This window comes from Panthera pardus, unplaced genomic scaffold, assembly GCF_024362965.1.
Source record: "Panthera pardus isolate Hobbes unplaced genomic scaffold, ASM2436296v1 HiC_scaffold_15, whole genome shotgun sequence".
Taxonomy (NCBI): Eukaryota; Metazoa; Chordata; class Mammalia; order Carnivora; family Felidae; genus Panthera; species Panthera pardus.
This window is the reverse complement of record NW_026526710.1, coordinates 71826752-71842310: the sequence shown is the minus strand read 5'-3', so window position 1 is coordinate 71842310 and position 15559 is coordinate 71826752. Positions and strand designations below refer to the sequence as shown.

Here is a 15559-nt window from a genome sequence, read left to right as displayed (position 1 = left end):
GGATTTTCTTGGCCGGCGGACTTGGCCCGGGTTGGTCAGAATGTTCCCTGTCGATTTCAGCAAGTGTGGGAGCAAAACATAATCAATTCCAAAAGGGGATTTGAAGATGGCCATTGAATTAGCTGGACTGATATTTTTTCCAACGTCTCCTTAGATATCGGGACACACAATCCAGTGTAAAATGCCAATCGCTTCCGATCGGGTGCTATTTTGAATTGCCCAGTATTAGATCAAAACTTTTGTTTATCTTTATGATGTGTATTTGCTACTGTTTTCCAATACCAAATAAATTAGTCATGCGTTCAAAGGGAAATGGAAATTGCCATGGTAGTTTTTCTGGCTTTGGAAAGAGTGAGTTTTTAACTTTTCTTCTTGTTAGTGGTTTCCATCAGCATCACAAATGAATCATTCTCCAGGAGAGGTTACCCCAGTGAGAAAGAATCTGATTTCCTGCCCCTTTCTGGCGGGAGGGTAATGGGTCCCTTAACTGTGAGAGTAATTTTGGGAAACTAACAGACAATAAATCATGGCAGCCTGAAGTCTGTCCGTATCACATGCAAAGCAGCTTGGCTATAGTCAAGCTTTTTCCAGCTTGGGCCAGTGCCTTCACCAACACACTCCACAAAATTTATCGTCAAGTACATAATGGGTCCAACTTGTTCCCTAAATACTGTAATGAAGTAATTCATTATCAAAACCAGACTCAACATCTAGAAAAAGAAATAAAGTTATCTCCTATGACAGTAAAACGCTACCAACTTCAGTAATGGTGACAGCATAGCATCTTACAACTTCTAAACAATTCTCATCTTACTAAGAAGCTGGTCCTCATGAGATCCTTTCTGGCTAGAATTAAATACCACTTCCTCTATGGCCTTGTGCAATAAAAATTCCTCCTCCCTCCTTGATTCCTGGAGCGATCTGTAAATTGAGGCTCGTCCTGTCCTCCCTATTTGGTTCTGTTTTTAATTATCAAGAGGTTTTCTAGATTCCTCCCCGCACAAACCTCAGATTGCCCTGTGTGTTCACCTACCCAACACGACAGAAAAACCTACTTACTTCTCAGAGCGTATTCTTTGGGCTCCACTGAATTCAAGTCGGAAAGGAACTCATCAGTGTCTTGCATGCATTTGAGAGAAACGTTTCCTGCGGGAAGCGCAAAAGGTAATTGCAGTTGAAAAGACAGAAAACAAAAGAACAAAGTCAGGACCATCATTGTCCCTTAACCTGTCAGGATAAAACTCCCCTCTTAGACAAGGAGGCTTATATTTATGAAACACTCGTCTATAATATGTTGGGGGGGGAAATGTGACATTGCTCCGTCCTTAACACGCAGAGACAAGTTGTGTGTCCTCAGCCACCTGCAAAGCAGCGGAGATGAGCAAACCATGGAAACCGATTTATACACAACTTGTTATTGTTCACTAAACTCGCACTGTGGATATGGGGGCCGCTGAGCACCTGGCTTCCTTTAGCTACGCAGATTAACATTGCCAGCTATCACGGATATGCTAGATATTCCCTGGCTAGATGGTCTTGTGTGTTTCTCTGGGTTTAAAAAATTTACCGAGGATGTTAAGTGGCAGTATGTGGTTTTTTTCCAAGAACGATGGTGAACCCAACCTATAAAACACTCGGATCAATCAGAAGCCAGGAAGGGCTTCCTCGTGATGGTCTGGACACCCTATGTGTCCGGGGATGGGTCTGCCGGACTTGAAAGCGATGTGGGAGGGGGAGTGATGAACTCCCCCGCGGAAAGAGACGGCGTTACAGGGGGACGAATAAGTTCCTGCACCCTCATGCGGGGGCTTAGAGCACACATCCTGGGAAGGACGCTATGCCGACAGGAGACCACGGTAGCCCTACTCACCTACTTGAAGAACACGTCAAATGCATGGCCCTGGATTTCTCGTGATGTAAATATCCTCTTTCCGGAGAGCCTTTCTTTAGATAGTAATCTCCCGAACTGCATTTCAAACGTGAAGCAAACCTCATTTCACACCTGTGGGTGCCTGTGACTTGCTTGTACTTCCTGCTCAGTGGCCCCACGGAAGCCTCTAGCATCTCAGAGCTCTACCCTTCGTCTGAGTCCACTGGAGCTGCTGTAACAAAACACCACGGACTGGGTGAACGACAGAAATCTCACCCTTCCGCAGGCTGGGAAGTCCAAGATCGAGACCCCAACGTGGTCGCATTCCAGCGAAGGCCCCTTCCAGGGTGGTCGCCCCCAGAGCCTTCTCCCTGCGCCCTCGCATCTCTTCTATAAAGATGCAAATTCCATTCGTGAAGGCTCCATCCTCAATCACCTCCAGAAAGCCCAGCTCCCAAGCACCATCATCTCTGGGGCTTAGGATTTCAACATACGGGTTTGGGGGTGGACACAAACATTCGGACCGGAGCGCCCGTCCTTACGTACGTTCCTGCGCTCGATGCTGTGCCCTGTCCCCGGTGCCCGACGCCAAGCCCAGCTCCTCTTAGGCATTACCTTCCTACCGAGTAGGTTCTTCTAGTCCATCCTCCTGGGCTTTCCCTCAGGTGAGGGGAGGTGCCTGTTCTCTGTGTTCCATCAGGGTCTCTCCAGACTCTCCTCACCTCCCCACGCTGAGGACTGCTGACCTCCGTGTCTCTCTCTCCTCCAGCCTGGAAGCTCCATGAGGGCAGCCGCTCTGCCCTTTTCATGCTTTTCCGAGAGGTGATTTACACGCTAGCCGAGAACAAAGTTGACCCTTACCTACTGGGTGACCCCAGCAGTCTCTCTGCCCAGTTACCTCATCTGGAAACTTGGGATAATGGTCCTGACCTCTTGGAGGCATTTTGAGATTTAAATAATACATTTAAAGTACTAGGAGAGGGGCTCCTGGGTGGCTCAGTCAGTTAAGCGGCTGGCTCTTGATTTCAGTCCAGGTCATGATCTCACGGTTTGTGGGTTCAAGCCCCGTGAACCCGTGTCAGGCTCTGTGCTGATACCAAGGAGCCTGTTTGGGATTCTCTCTCTCCCTCTCTCTCTTTCTCTCTGCCCCTCCCTGACTCATGAGCATGCTTTTTCTCTCTCAAAATAAATACACTTTAAAATAAAATCTTTTTAAAAATTCGTTTCTTGAAAAAACAGATCACATTACCAAGGGACAGTCTTAACACAATAAAAAAGAACTTTCTAGTAGCCCAACCTCTCCAAAGATGAACGGGGCTCTTTTCTACAGTATAGATGGTCTCCAACCTTGGAAACGGTCAAGTACTGGATGAACCCCGGATGAGGGTGTTAGAGAAGAGGTCCAGCATCCCATGGGGCTTATACCAATGACCTTGAAGGTCATCTCTGACCTTGAAGGTCTTCTCTGACCTTGAAACCTTCCGAGTCTTCCTTCAAAATTATTGTCTGCCGTCAAGGCATTGGTTTGTTACTACGCACGTCTGAAGTTGTTCTTAAATTGAAGTAGAAAGTTCAATGCAAAATAAATGACAGATAACAGCCAACCCGGAGTGACACAGAACAGCAACTTCTACTTAAAAAGGGGACCTAATCTGGCACCAGAAACAAGGGGTCAGGGATTAACTGCTTCAGTTTCCCCATCTGTGAAGTTGTAAAATCATGGCTCAAGCAGTTGTTTTCTAGGATTAAATGGGAGGCCCTGAGTCCCGAATAATGTGAGTTAGTAGTTATTAGAGCTCTCCGTTCCAAACGTTATCTCCCACACTTAACTATCTTCCTACATTTCAAAATAAGGGTGGTGGAGGAGGCTGGATGACACTAGAGGTTTAGGTCATTTGGAAATTTAAGAATGAATACACAGAGGGGCGCCTGGGTGGCTCAGTCGGTTAAGCGTCCGACTTCGGCTCGGGTCATGATCTTATGGTTCGTGGGTTCGAGCCCCGCGTCGGGCTCTGTGCTGACAGCCCGGAGCCTGGAGCCTGCTTCGGATTCTGTGTCTCCCTCTCTCTCTGCCCCTCCCCCTGCTCACGCTCTGTCTCACTCTGTCTCTCAAAAATAAATAAATGTAATAATAATAATGATAATAATAAAAAGAATGACTAAACAGGAAAATCTCTGACACCAGAATTGATTTCCACCTTGTTGTCCATGGTCTAGTCACTCAAACTAGGAGCGGTTCTGCTCTTCGGAGTGTGTTAAATACTCCAGCTTTCATCAACTGGGGGAAATATAATGAGCAGAACCCACGTCCACATTTTTTTAAATGTTTATTTTTGGAAGAGAGAGTGAGAAAGCAGAGGAGGAGCAGAGAGAGAGGGAGACAGAGGACCTGAAGCGGGTTCTGCGCTGACAGCAGAGAGCCCAATGCAGGGCTTGGATCCACAAACTGTGAGATCGTGACCTGAGTCGAAGCCAGAAGCTTAACCGATTAAGCCACCTAGACACCCCCACGCATCCACATTTTAATCATTAACAATAAAAACCATCCGAAATGACTTTAAGGGGCACCTGGATGGCTCAGTCATTTGAGCCTCTGACTTCAGCTCAGGTCACGATCTCGCGGTTCATGAGTTCGAGTCCCACATCAGATTGTCTGCTGTTGGCGCAAAACCTGCTTCAGATCCTCTGTCCCCCTCTGTCTCGGCACCCCCTCCTGCCCTGCTTGCATGTTCTCTCTCTCAAAATATAAACATTAAAAAAAAAAAAAAAGATCTTAAAATCCCACGTATGTAAAAAGGAAAAAGAGGCTCTTACTTGTGGGTAATAGCTCAGGACTCTTCTAATGTCTGTCCCAATCTCTGAGAAATAAAATTATGACTGATCGAGGCTCCAGGGGATGTGGTTGTTTTCGGATGACCTTGTAGGCACCTGTTTCACGCAAGGCGATGTGTTGGGCGTAAACATGGAACCTGAACAGAAAGAACGCCTTCCCTTCCTGAAAGCAGGTCTTTATCCTTTCCTGCGGCCGTGGCAATCAGCTGATGACACCATTAATGCCACCGTCATCTCGTTCAAGTAACTAGCTCTCCGGGAAAGGGCATTCGGCCGCCTTCATCTGGCACTGGCTTTGAGAAAACGAGGATTTGTCTTTGCCGACAAGAATAAGGATCAACCTGATGGAGAAAACAGAACCGGTGCCTGCTGCTCTCAGGCTGCAAAATGGAAAACGCCTCTTCTGAGGAAAGGATACGTAGCCACAGATTACAAAGCAGGCAGGGTTCGCGCAAAAGCTCCAGAGGACGACAGACAGTTGACAAGTAAGATGTGATGTCAGGGGTGCTAAGTGCCGGGAGGAGAGATACCGCTGGGTGAAGAAGCAGAGAGAGGGGCCCCGGGGTGGCTCAGTCGGTTAAGTATCCGATGTTGGCTCAGGTCACGATCTCGCGGTCTGTGGGTTCGAGCCCCACGTCGGGCTCTGGGCTGACAGCTCGGAGCCTGGAGCCCGTTTTGGATTCTGTGTCTCCCTCTCTCTCTCTGCCCTTCCCTGCTTGTGCAGTCTCTCCCTCCTTAAAAAATAAACGTTAAAAAATTTAAAAATAAATTAAAAAAGAAAAAGAAGGGGAGAGAGGCCAGTGGGTGTGCGCTGTTGGGTCATAGCAAGGTGACCTGGAAAGGCTCTCTGAGGAAGTGACTTTTGAACAAACCAGAGAGAAAGGAAAAGGCCCTCGTGGAAATAATAACCGAGGGAAGGGCATGCCAAGCAGAGGGAACAGCCAGTGGCAGGCCCTGGGAAAGGCATGCGAACAGGGCGCCACAGGAACTGGGGGGCAAGGGAAATGAGGCAGGACACGAGGCTGGTGAGGTGACAGGAATGTGGGGAGGGAAGGTCTGCTGGGGTCTCACGGCTATCAACACGCACACCCTTCTGTTCACCTTGGCCAAGTCTCTTCTAATACAACTGATATTGTCATGTTGCTTCGACGGTGTCTTATTCAGAGGGAAGCGAGAGCCCGGGCTTTGAAAATGTCCCACCGTGATGACAGCACTGCCCGGATCCCAAATAAGTCAGTGGCTCCTTGAAGGCAGACCAGCTCCCCGCTAAGAAGAGATGCCGAGGAATGTCACTGTCACCATGCCACCAGAATGACTACGTGGCACGTGTCCCTGCTTCTTGGCGACTTTGACCCAATAGTCAAAGCAGAAGCGTCGTTTTGGCCAAGTAGCGGCCATTCTGTGCCTGCCGTTTGGCTGCTGGGGGTCAGGGAGGCGGACCTTCAGGCTTCCAGAGTAAGGAGCGAAGACCCATCTCTGGCTGAGACCCGAGCCACGGCAGCCTCCCCCACCCTGGAAAGAGGTCAGATGGCGAACCGACAAAGCCAAGATAAATGCCCATTATCCCGACTTAGAGACACATCTTCTACCCTTTCCAAGGTAGGGTCATTCCCTTTGTCATATGTGGTTCCGCTTCCTCCTGACTTGTCAGTATCAGGCCACCCTCTCCAGCCAGCAGATCTGTGTTTGCCCTGTTCTTAAGGAAAAAAAAAAAAAAAAGAGAAAACAATTGATGTTTATTATCCAGAAACACCCAATCGAATTAAACTTGGCTTAACCTGACCTAGAGGTCAGAAAGTTACTCTTGGACTAACCCCACACTTTCTGGAACCGAGTTGGAGGTGTGATACAGTGGACTGGAATTATAGAGCTCCCCTAGAGGAGTACGTCGTCTTGCGACGGACTGTGTTTAGAAACAGAACTGCTATGGTAGTCTAATTTACGATCCTAACTATAAGAAGAGCTCCAGAATAAGCAGCTTGTGATAAAACAGCAAAGCAAATTGAATAATCAGTTGCTTTAAATACCGTGACACATTATAAACGGTGCTGTTTTAGGAGTCAGAACTAACCGCGTAAATTGAATTTGGAAGGTAGCAAAGAATATGTTCTGGGAAACGCTATTCTGTTTCCTTAGGCAAAAATAACCACGAAGGAAAGGGTATAATTCCAGGATAAACCTGGAGAAGTAATTAGAAAGAAAAAGTAAATGTGGAATCCAAAGTGTCCTGCTGCAGCGAACAGCCAGCCTCTAAGGGGACAATATGCATGTAGGCAATGAAACAAGTACAAAGCGTGCGTTTCTGAAAGCTTGTGCTAGGCGCCTGATCGTTATAATGTTCCCGTACCCCAGATCCATCGTGCATCCTTCTCTGTCCTGCTCTGTGCCCAGCACACTGATATTCCGGAAGACCGGGGCTTGTCTTCTAGACTGGCTTTGGCCAGTGGGAGGTGATGGCAGGAAATCTCTGAGTGGGTGGCAACGAGCTTCCCTATAATTTCCATCCCACACCCTCCTCGCTTCACCGTGGCTCTTAGGCCCGGCCCTGCTCGGCAGGCCTGGGGCCGGTAAGGGCTCCCCACCATTGCTAAGTCCCGGGGTGCCTCCAGGCCCCACCTTCTGTGATAATCCCTTCCTTAATTTCTTTGAACTTAAACCTTTCTTACTGTGCTATTTGTGTCCTGCTAAGAGCCTAACTCATAAAGGATCTAATGCTGGGCACTCCCAGATCTACCTTTCCAATAAAGATAGGGAATAGAAATGAGCAAACCCCCAGAAAAACATAGGCTGAGGACAGCTTTATCATCCACTGTACTGAGTCTACTAAAATGTTCATCAAAATCTCCCAGGACAGTAGGAGGGAGAAACAGATGTGAAAAGAGAATGTTCTGTTTTATAGGGAAAACTAACAGTAGCCAAGTTTCAGATTCAGCCTCTTGGCCAAATCGTGTGGACCAAGGCTGGACTATTCAAAATAGGAGGTTTGGGGGCGACGGTGACAATGGAAATACAACTGGCTAGTCCAGAAGCTCCTGGCGAAGAAAGAGAGGCTCTTTGCCAAGATCTAAGTGCACACTGTCCTATCCCAAAAGTTGACAATGAACTCTGCAGGGATAGGAGGTTCAGAACTGCAAAAGAAACTCGAGGTACACAAGGAGATTCAAGGGTCCATTTAAGCAAAGAATGAATCGGGCAGATTAGGAGCCAAGTTTTTAAGGTAACAAACTCCAGGTTCCTTATTTAGAAAATGTACACTTTAGAATGAAGAGCTCCAATATGGGACCCTGACGGCTTCTGATTCCCAAGGGGAGCGTGTTTTGGTGTAACATTTATAAATGGTACAAGCAGCATTCCACAGTTAGCACATCCCTCTTTATTTTCAGACCATTCTTTGGATAGTTCAATGGTTCCAATAAGTCATATTTTATTTTACGAAGTTCTCCAACTGTATTTTCTTCCACACACGCCCCCCTCCCCCCTTCTGCTTGGGCTTCTTAAAAAAAAAAAAAAGGTGCCTGGGTGGCTCAGTCGGTTGAGTATTCAACTCTTGGTTTGGGTTCAGGTCATGATCCCAGGGTCGTGGGATGGACCTCCACCTCGGGCTCCTCGCAGCGTGTGGAGCCTGCTTGGGATTCTCTCTCTCCCTCTGCCCCTCTAGACCCCCGCTCTCTCTCTCTAAAACAAAAGACCAGTGCTCACAGCATGATGAATATAGTAACATGAAATAATATATTTACCTTGGCCAACGTTTCCAACAGTAAATTTCCCTGTTGGTCAAAGACCCTGGGACAGCACTCACTAGCCCTCTGACCTGGAGAAGCGCCCACCGGAGCTTCGGGGCGGAACAGTTGTTCTTTGGAATACTTCCTGGAGCAGAAGCCAAGAATTGGCAGAGAATGTGTTTAGGAGGAAGAAGTGGTCTACGCCAGGAAGTCTGAGCAGATGTCTTCCTTTCATTTTATTAGTCTTCATCACCTTGTTGGCATTCTTCTTTATGCATTACTGTTACTCAATTACTGATAAAATCGTCCAACAAAAACATACCTTGTGTGTATATCTAGAGTGCAAACTTTCCCATAACCAGCTGTCGTTTTGACTTCCGTATTTCTATTTAAGTAATCTAAACCTCAAAAGAAAGAAGTCTGGTTCCCTCTTTTGTGTTCCACGGCACGGAATCCTCTCTTGGTACCACTTCTGAAGTGCCACGTGTAAGCACAGCTCCTTTCCAGGCCGACCTTCCCACCCTGGGCTGAGTCCTCATGACGATGGCTGGGTTGACACTATGCCTACACCGATTTAAACGTTGGTCCTTGATGGCCATTTATGCTGCCCAAATATGTGCAGCCTCCTCTTCTGGGCGCTTGGTAGGATGGTACTCCCAGCCTCCTTGTGAGGAGGTGGGAACACGTGACTGGTTTTGGCCAATGAGCTGTGAAGAATAACATCTATCACTTCTGGGCCACAGCATTTCATTGCACGTTCCCTTTGCCACAGGAACCAGCAACTTTTGTGACAGAGGGATAAGGGGACAAGATTTGGAGCAATGTCTCCAGTCAACCCACAACAAACATCCAAGGTGACCAAGAAATCAGCCTTGCTGTTTTAAATTTTCTTTAATGTTTTTATTTATTTTTGAAGGAGAGAGCCAGAGCATGAGCGGGGGAGGAGCAGACAAGAGAGGGAGACACAGAATTTGAAGCAGCCTCCAGGCTCCGAGCTGTCAGCACAGAGCCTGATACGGGGCTCGAACTCAGAAACTGTGAGATCGTGACCTGAGCCGAAGTCGGACGCTTAACCGACTGAGCCACCCAGGCGCCCCAAGCCTTGCTGTTTTAAGACATTGAGAGTTAGGGTTGTAACCACAGCATGATCTAACCTATCGTGGTTGAAACACCCCTCCACCATCCATCCTAAACACGGCCACCGACCAGTCTGGTTATACCACTCCCCTATCCAAATATCCATTATCTGAGTACAACCCCTTAATTCAAGGCTCTTTACAAGTTGGCCTGAGCCTATCCTGTAAGCCTCAGCTCCACCTCCCCACCCAAGAGAGGAGACGGGCTTCCTAAGAATTCACAGAGCATGCCCCAGTTTCTGCCTTTGGTCTGAATACGCCCCGTTTCCCAAATGCTCGCATCCATCGCCCTATCCAGGTCTACCGCCAAGGAAGAATGGCTGCAACTCACGAGTCCCACCGTGGGCTTCTGTTCAGCACGTACACCATGTTACCCCCAAGTACTCATGTCTTCCGTTAATGGCTAAGAATTGTCCACAGAGGCCCCTCCCAATTCTGCTCCCTCTTCCTGGAACTCCTAGGAGTCTTGTTATTTTGTCCTTCTGGACTTCGAAGCTCGTCCGTACGTTCCACCTCCTTACCTGTGTGCTGTATCCCAGGCCATTTCTTCACGACCTGTCCTCCAGCTCACCAGGCCGCTCTCCAGGGGCATCAACCAGGCTCCCTCCCATGGCTACAGCCCTGTGTGCTGGGCTACCCTAGATCTCTACTGCTTTTTCCTTTTGGATCTCAGGGCGTTTTTCGAAACCTTCTTGGATGCTCAGCTAGGCATTTAGAGATGCTAACTTTACATCAGCGAGCATTTCTGGGGGATTTAAGAGTAGAGAGACTTCCGGTTTCTCTTATAACAGCCAGATAGCGCCACAAACAAAAATTCTAGTGTCGTGTTTCGCACATACTTTTTATTGTTCAGTAAATGAATATTTGTCAATATGTACATAAACACAGAGAGCGAGCGCTAAGATTGCGAGCAAGAGCGTCTGGGTTCTAATACGCAAAGCCACTTACCAGCTGTGAGGGCTCAGGCAAAGAACGGAATCGGAGCTCAGCTTCCTCAACTGTAAAACTAGACCATTAAGACCCGCGCGGCCCACCGCACAGGTTTATTGCAAGGTTCAAATGCAGAAACACATGAAAGTGCTATGAATACACCTTAGAGCAATACAAGTATAAATAGAACAAGTAACAGCAATTGAATTTCAAGCGTGGGAATACTTAATCACGCCCTTGCGTTATACCCACGAAATCGATGGCAGTCAACGCGAAAGCGACCAAAGAGCTGAGCGCTAACGAGAACGCACGTGCCATTCTCCGGAGGGGGAAAGAGTTCTGCAACATCCCGTAGTCCTGTCCCTGCGACTACTCGCTTCCTAAACTTCACGAAGATGTCAGAGCCCCACCATCAATGACTCTCTCACAGAAGCGCAAGGGCCAATGTCCCACGTTTATTTACATACGAAATGTGTTGAATACAGTTATGACGGATGTAGTGCGTAACAGCGGACAGCGCCGAGACCTTCCGAGGAACCGAACGTTGACTACAGCGTATCATGCAAGTGCCTATATATACACAAAACGGAATTCCTTTTTCGTAAAAATAAAAAGTACAAAACGTGTTCCGGGATAAATACAAGGTATAAAATGCCAAAGAAAACACAGAAACGGAAACTGAAAAATAGGAACGCTCCCAGAGAACTATAAACGGAAGGGACAGAGGAGTGCCCACCCCTGCTGTGCTTTGATAAAGCGGAACTACTAATATTAAAGAGACTTATTGAAATGACCGAACTGAGGCCGGGCGGCTCAGCGCGTGACCGAGCGGCCGATCGCGACACGCGGGTTGCTGCATTGATAGGTCGGAGGTGGAGTCGTGCATCTCAACTCCAAGTACCAGAACGTTTGGCAGTAGCACCCCAGAACAGGAAACGCCAGCTCTTTCGACGGCAAAGGGTTCAGAAGGGTTAAGTCAACTGGGAGTTTTTTTCTTTGTTCCTGTCAAGAGCCAGAGAAATACTTGATATTTTTAGTTGTGTCTTCGTAGGAGTTAATAAATTCCATGACAAAAACTCGACTATCTAAATCTACTGGTCTAGCTACATATGTGTCACTGTTACAGTAGTCCAGCCCTTGGGTGACTTGATCTCCTTGTGTTCTTTCAGCCAGCCTTGCAGATCGGCCCAGAAAAACCCCCAGCCCCTGGTTTTCCCCCGGCAACGCCCTTCTTCCCCGTTCCAGAATGGAGCGGAGGATAATCCATGCGCTATACTGTAGAGGCCTGGCCTACGTTTTGATCCATCCCTGGGAAGGAAGCTACCTGCAGGCTGCTTGAAACACGGTCGGGCGTGGCCTGGAAGAAGATGCCAGACGCCGGAGTGCGACCGGTCGCACGGGACAGGTGCACTCGCCGGCTTAGAGCAGGCACGTTGAGGGTAGTGCTAAGACACTTAAAAGTCCCTAGTGTTTTTGAGACCCACAATACCTACAATTTATATAGTGAATTCTAAAAATTAAAAACACTAAAAAAGGCATTATCTTAGCCTGCAATTAGTTAACCCATTCAAATCTGTAACATACAAAATGGTTTATTTGAATTCAGGAACTGCCCCTGTTGCTAAGAACTCTGTGTTTAAAGAAACAGTACAAAAAGAAAAAGTCTAACCCCCAAAAAAAACCAAAAAACAAAAAACAAAACCCAAGGAACAAACAAACAAACAAAAAAAACCAAAGACCGAGAAAAGAAAACCTCAAAACATTTTTTCACTAAATACCGATACAAACATGTAACAAAGAGTATAAAAAGGTATTCATTGAAATATATACAAACTCTTTGAAACTCAAATACTGTTTTCATACTTATCGAGGAGGATATACACGACCAGGTGGAGAAGGTACACTGGAAGAGAATATATTGCAACAGCCTAGACAGTACTGTTAACTCTATTATACTGCAAACTTTTTGTAACAAAAATGTCTCTTTTATTCCAATGTGGACAGGGATTCTCCTTACGGGAAGGTCTGTGGCTATTTCTCGGCCGAACTCACTCTTTTGGATTTAATGAAGGCCATGCCGTGTGTCCGCATGTGGGCGTTTAAGGCAGCTTCAGTCTCGAACGTCTTTGCGCACACCTTGCACTTCCGGTCTGACAGCGCGCCGTCGGGCGCCTCGTCCTCGCGGCTGGGCTTGTTCTCCTGCTGGTTCTCCTCCCCGGCCCCGTTCTGCTTGGACACCGGCTGCGGCTCCTTCAGCTTGTGCACGATGAACAGGTGCCTGGACAGCGACACGTGCGACGTGTAGCAGAGGCCGCACTCGCGGCACTGGTAGGAGGAGCCGTCTGACTTGTGCTGAGGGATGTGTTCGTGGAACTGCAGCAGGTTTTCGGTGGTGAAGCCGCACACGGCACACTTGTGAACCTTGAACACGTTGATCTTCAGCTTCTTCAGCGGCTGGGTGATCGCCCCTCTGGGCGGTCTGAACTCCAGCACGGGTTCTTCCAACTTGCGCTTGGGACTGGGAACCTTGGAGGGAAGAGAACAACGTGGACGACATGCGTGAAAATCGCTCTGCCCCGCGGGTGACAAGCCACCAGTTCTCCCAGGCCCCCAGAGCTGCTGGGACAAGCGGTGTTGAGCTTCGGGATTCGGGGGCTCCCGCAGCGGCCCCAGGAAAGCAAAGCGGGGCATGGGATGGGGGTGGGAAGCAGAGGGGGCGGGGTTGTGAGGTTGCAAGGCACGGTCAGAGGTGGCCTCGGTGTGGGCGACGTTTGCACAGCGGCCCGCTGCGGTGAGGACAGGCGTCCAGGCGGGTGGGGGAGCCGAGGCGGGAGGCAGCCTGGGGGACAGAAGGGAGGCCAGGGGGCTGCAGCCGTGGCCAGGTGGTGTGGACAGGGGGCAGGGGGCGGGGCAGAGAAAAGGTCAGGACTTTGCCTCTCCTGAGGCTGGGATGGAGAGCTGCTAGGAGCCCAGCTGGTCTGGGAGCCGAGCTTTCCCGCACACTCACCTTCGTCACACGGCTGACCCGCAGGCCGTGCTCTTCCCCTCCCGCTCCCATCTGCCTAAATCTGAGCCACGTTAAATCCCCTCGTTTGCAGCTGGCCAAAAGTCCAAGCCAGACGGGCACCCCCTCCTGCCCGCTCTGCGGCCCACCTCTTCTCTGTCCTGTTGACAGGGCACCACTCATACATGGCCTTGACCTGGAGCTGCCCCTGCACGTAGATCCTTTAATTCCATCCCCACCCCCACCCCCACCCCTGGAAGGGAAAAGATTACAGACTAACGAGACACTAGTCTGACTCGTATTCTGATTAGGCTTTACTCAGTGATCAGCTCCCCCATCGCGCACACTCGGGCTGCTACCCAGGCACATTCCAGACACAGCCCAGTGCCAAAGCCAGCAGAGCGATCTCCTAAATGTCTGCCGAACTGCTTGCTGCCTCTCCGATCGCGCTTGCCACACACACGCCTAACACACACGTTAACGCTCATACCGCTGATTCAAGTTCGCTAGCCGCTGACCTAAGAAATAAGGCAGAGATGTATCGTTTTATCTTCTGCCATCGTGAAGCAAAATTAAGGAGAACCCCTTCATTTTTACTTGGTACCTTTCACAACCGACGTACTGCCAACCAGAAAAGCCATCTAGCTTTCTACCTTCTGGCTGAGAGCCAACTGATGAGCGTCCACAGAAAATTTTATCATTTCTGTACACAAGTAGATCCCTCAAGCTGCTTCTGGAAAGATGTAGAAGAAACTTAATACCTTTTAGGGGCAGGACGAAAGAGAAGAATGGGTGTACGGGGAGCTGACCTATTGTTTTATAAGCTTTGTAACTGCGGCGAAACTTAAACAAAGAGAGTGAATGGAAAAAGCAAGTCAACACAATTCCACTCTAAAGAGAACGTTTGCCATGTTTGACCTTGGCATCTTCTTTTATTTCTGTTTCCTCCTCGTTGGTGGCTTCTGTCATCTCTTTCAAGTCGGGATCCTTGATTCCGTGCATGAGCTGGATATGCTTCTCTAGCATCAACCGTTTCGTAAAGGTGCGTCTAGAGTCTGGGCAGTGCCTGTGGGGCAAAGACAAGGAGGTAACCCGCCTGCCGAAAGGTACCCCACGCTGAAGAACACCCTCTCTACCGAAGGGACCTTCGCCAGCCAACACTACGCTCAGCGGGGTCAAGATGATCTGTGTGAGGGGCGCCTGGGTACCTCGGTCGGTGAAGCGTCCCACTTCGGGTCAGGTCACGATCTCACCTGGGTTCGTGACTTTGAGCCCCACGCGGGGCTCGGTGTTGACGGCCAGCGCAGAGCCTGCTTGGGACCCTCTCTCCACCCCCCCCCGCCCCTCCCCCGCTCTTTCTCTCAAAAGGAAAGAAATGAACGGAAACAAACCAACAAAAAAAGATCTTTGCGGATACCGATGGCCCAAAATGAAACAGCAGTTCTGCCATGAACTGCAGTTTCCAGTGTGTGAGAAAAATTTTTGCGGTTTCTGTAGAAAGCTTTCTGTCGGTTTTGGCGTCTCGGTAGGATCAGCCTAATTCAGTTTGGCTGGGGTGTTTACTTATTCTCTAGATCTGGTTAAAGTATTACTTCATTTAGAATTCTAGGTGACTTTCATTTTTAAATTGAGGGTATCGAATTTCAGAAGTTTTCTTTACAATGACTCCGTGTTCCCTCGAAATTTACGGCATAAGAGATACTTTAATATGGAAAAAGTCCCTCCCGGATTCCTTCATGTGGATGTTAATTATTCCTGTCCGCTCCGCCATAACAAAGAGAAGACAGGGTGTGTGGCCCTGTTAAATTCCTCACCAGGGCACAAACTCGGTATCACAGCACTGAAATTCATGTGTTCATTCAGTTGACTGAAATGTAGAAAACTCAACAGATAGCCAATATAGGTCAATCTTTTAAGTTTTCATTTCATCTCTGTGGGGGGGGGGGGGGGCAAACCTGTCGATTATGAATAGTTTTTCTTTAGAAGATATGAATTCGCCATTTTCTTAATGCAATGGACCAAAAACAGGTTTAGGGAAAAAAAAGAAAGAGAAGTGAATGACCGT

At 48.5% G+C, this 15559-nt stretch overlaps 2 protein-coding genes across 2 annotated transcripts in view; both read right to left on the bottom strand.

Moving 5' to 3' along the window:
• The window catches only part of LOC109275662 (O-acyltransferase like protein-like), a 66044-nt gene extending 64828 nt beyond the window's left edge, over nucleotides 1-1216 (bottom strand). Inside the window, exon 1 of the mRNA XM_019463890.2 lies at nucleotides 1060-1216. Within this exon, the coding sequence (XP_019319435.2) occupies nucleotides 1060-1216 (157 nt within the window). The remainder of the gene's footprint in view (nucleotides 1-1059) is intronic.
• A 9709-nt stretch (nucleotides 1217-10925) lies between these two features.
• ZNF532 (zinc finger protein 532) overlaps nucleotides 10926-15559 on the bottom strand; it is a 108138-nt gene continuing 103504 nt past the window's right edge. The window contains 2 exon segments of the mRNA XM_019463895.2: nucleotides 10926-13016; nucleotides 14413-14560. Coding sequence (XP_019319440.2) covers nucleotides 12522-13016; nucleotides 14413-14560 — 643 coding nt within the window. The 3' untranslated portion in view covers nucleotides 10926-12521.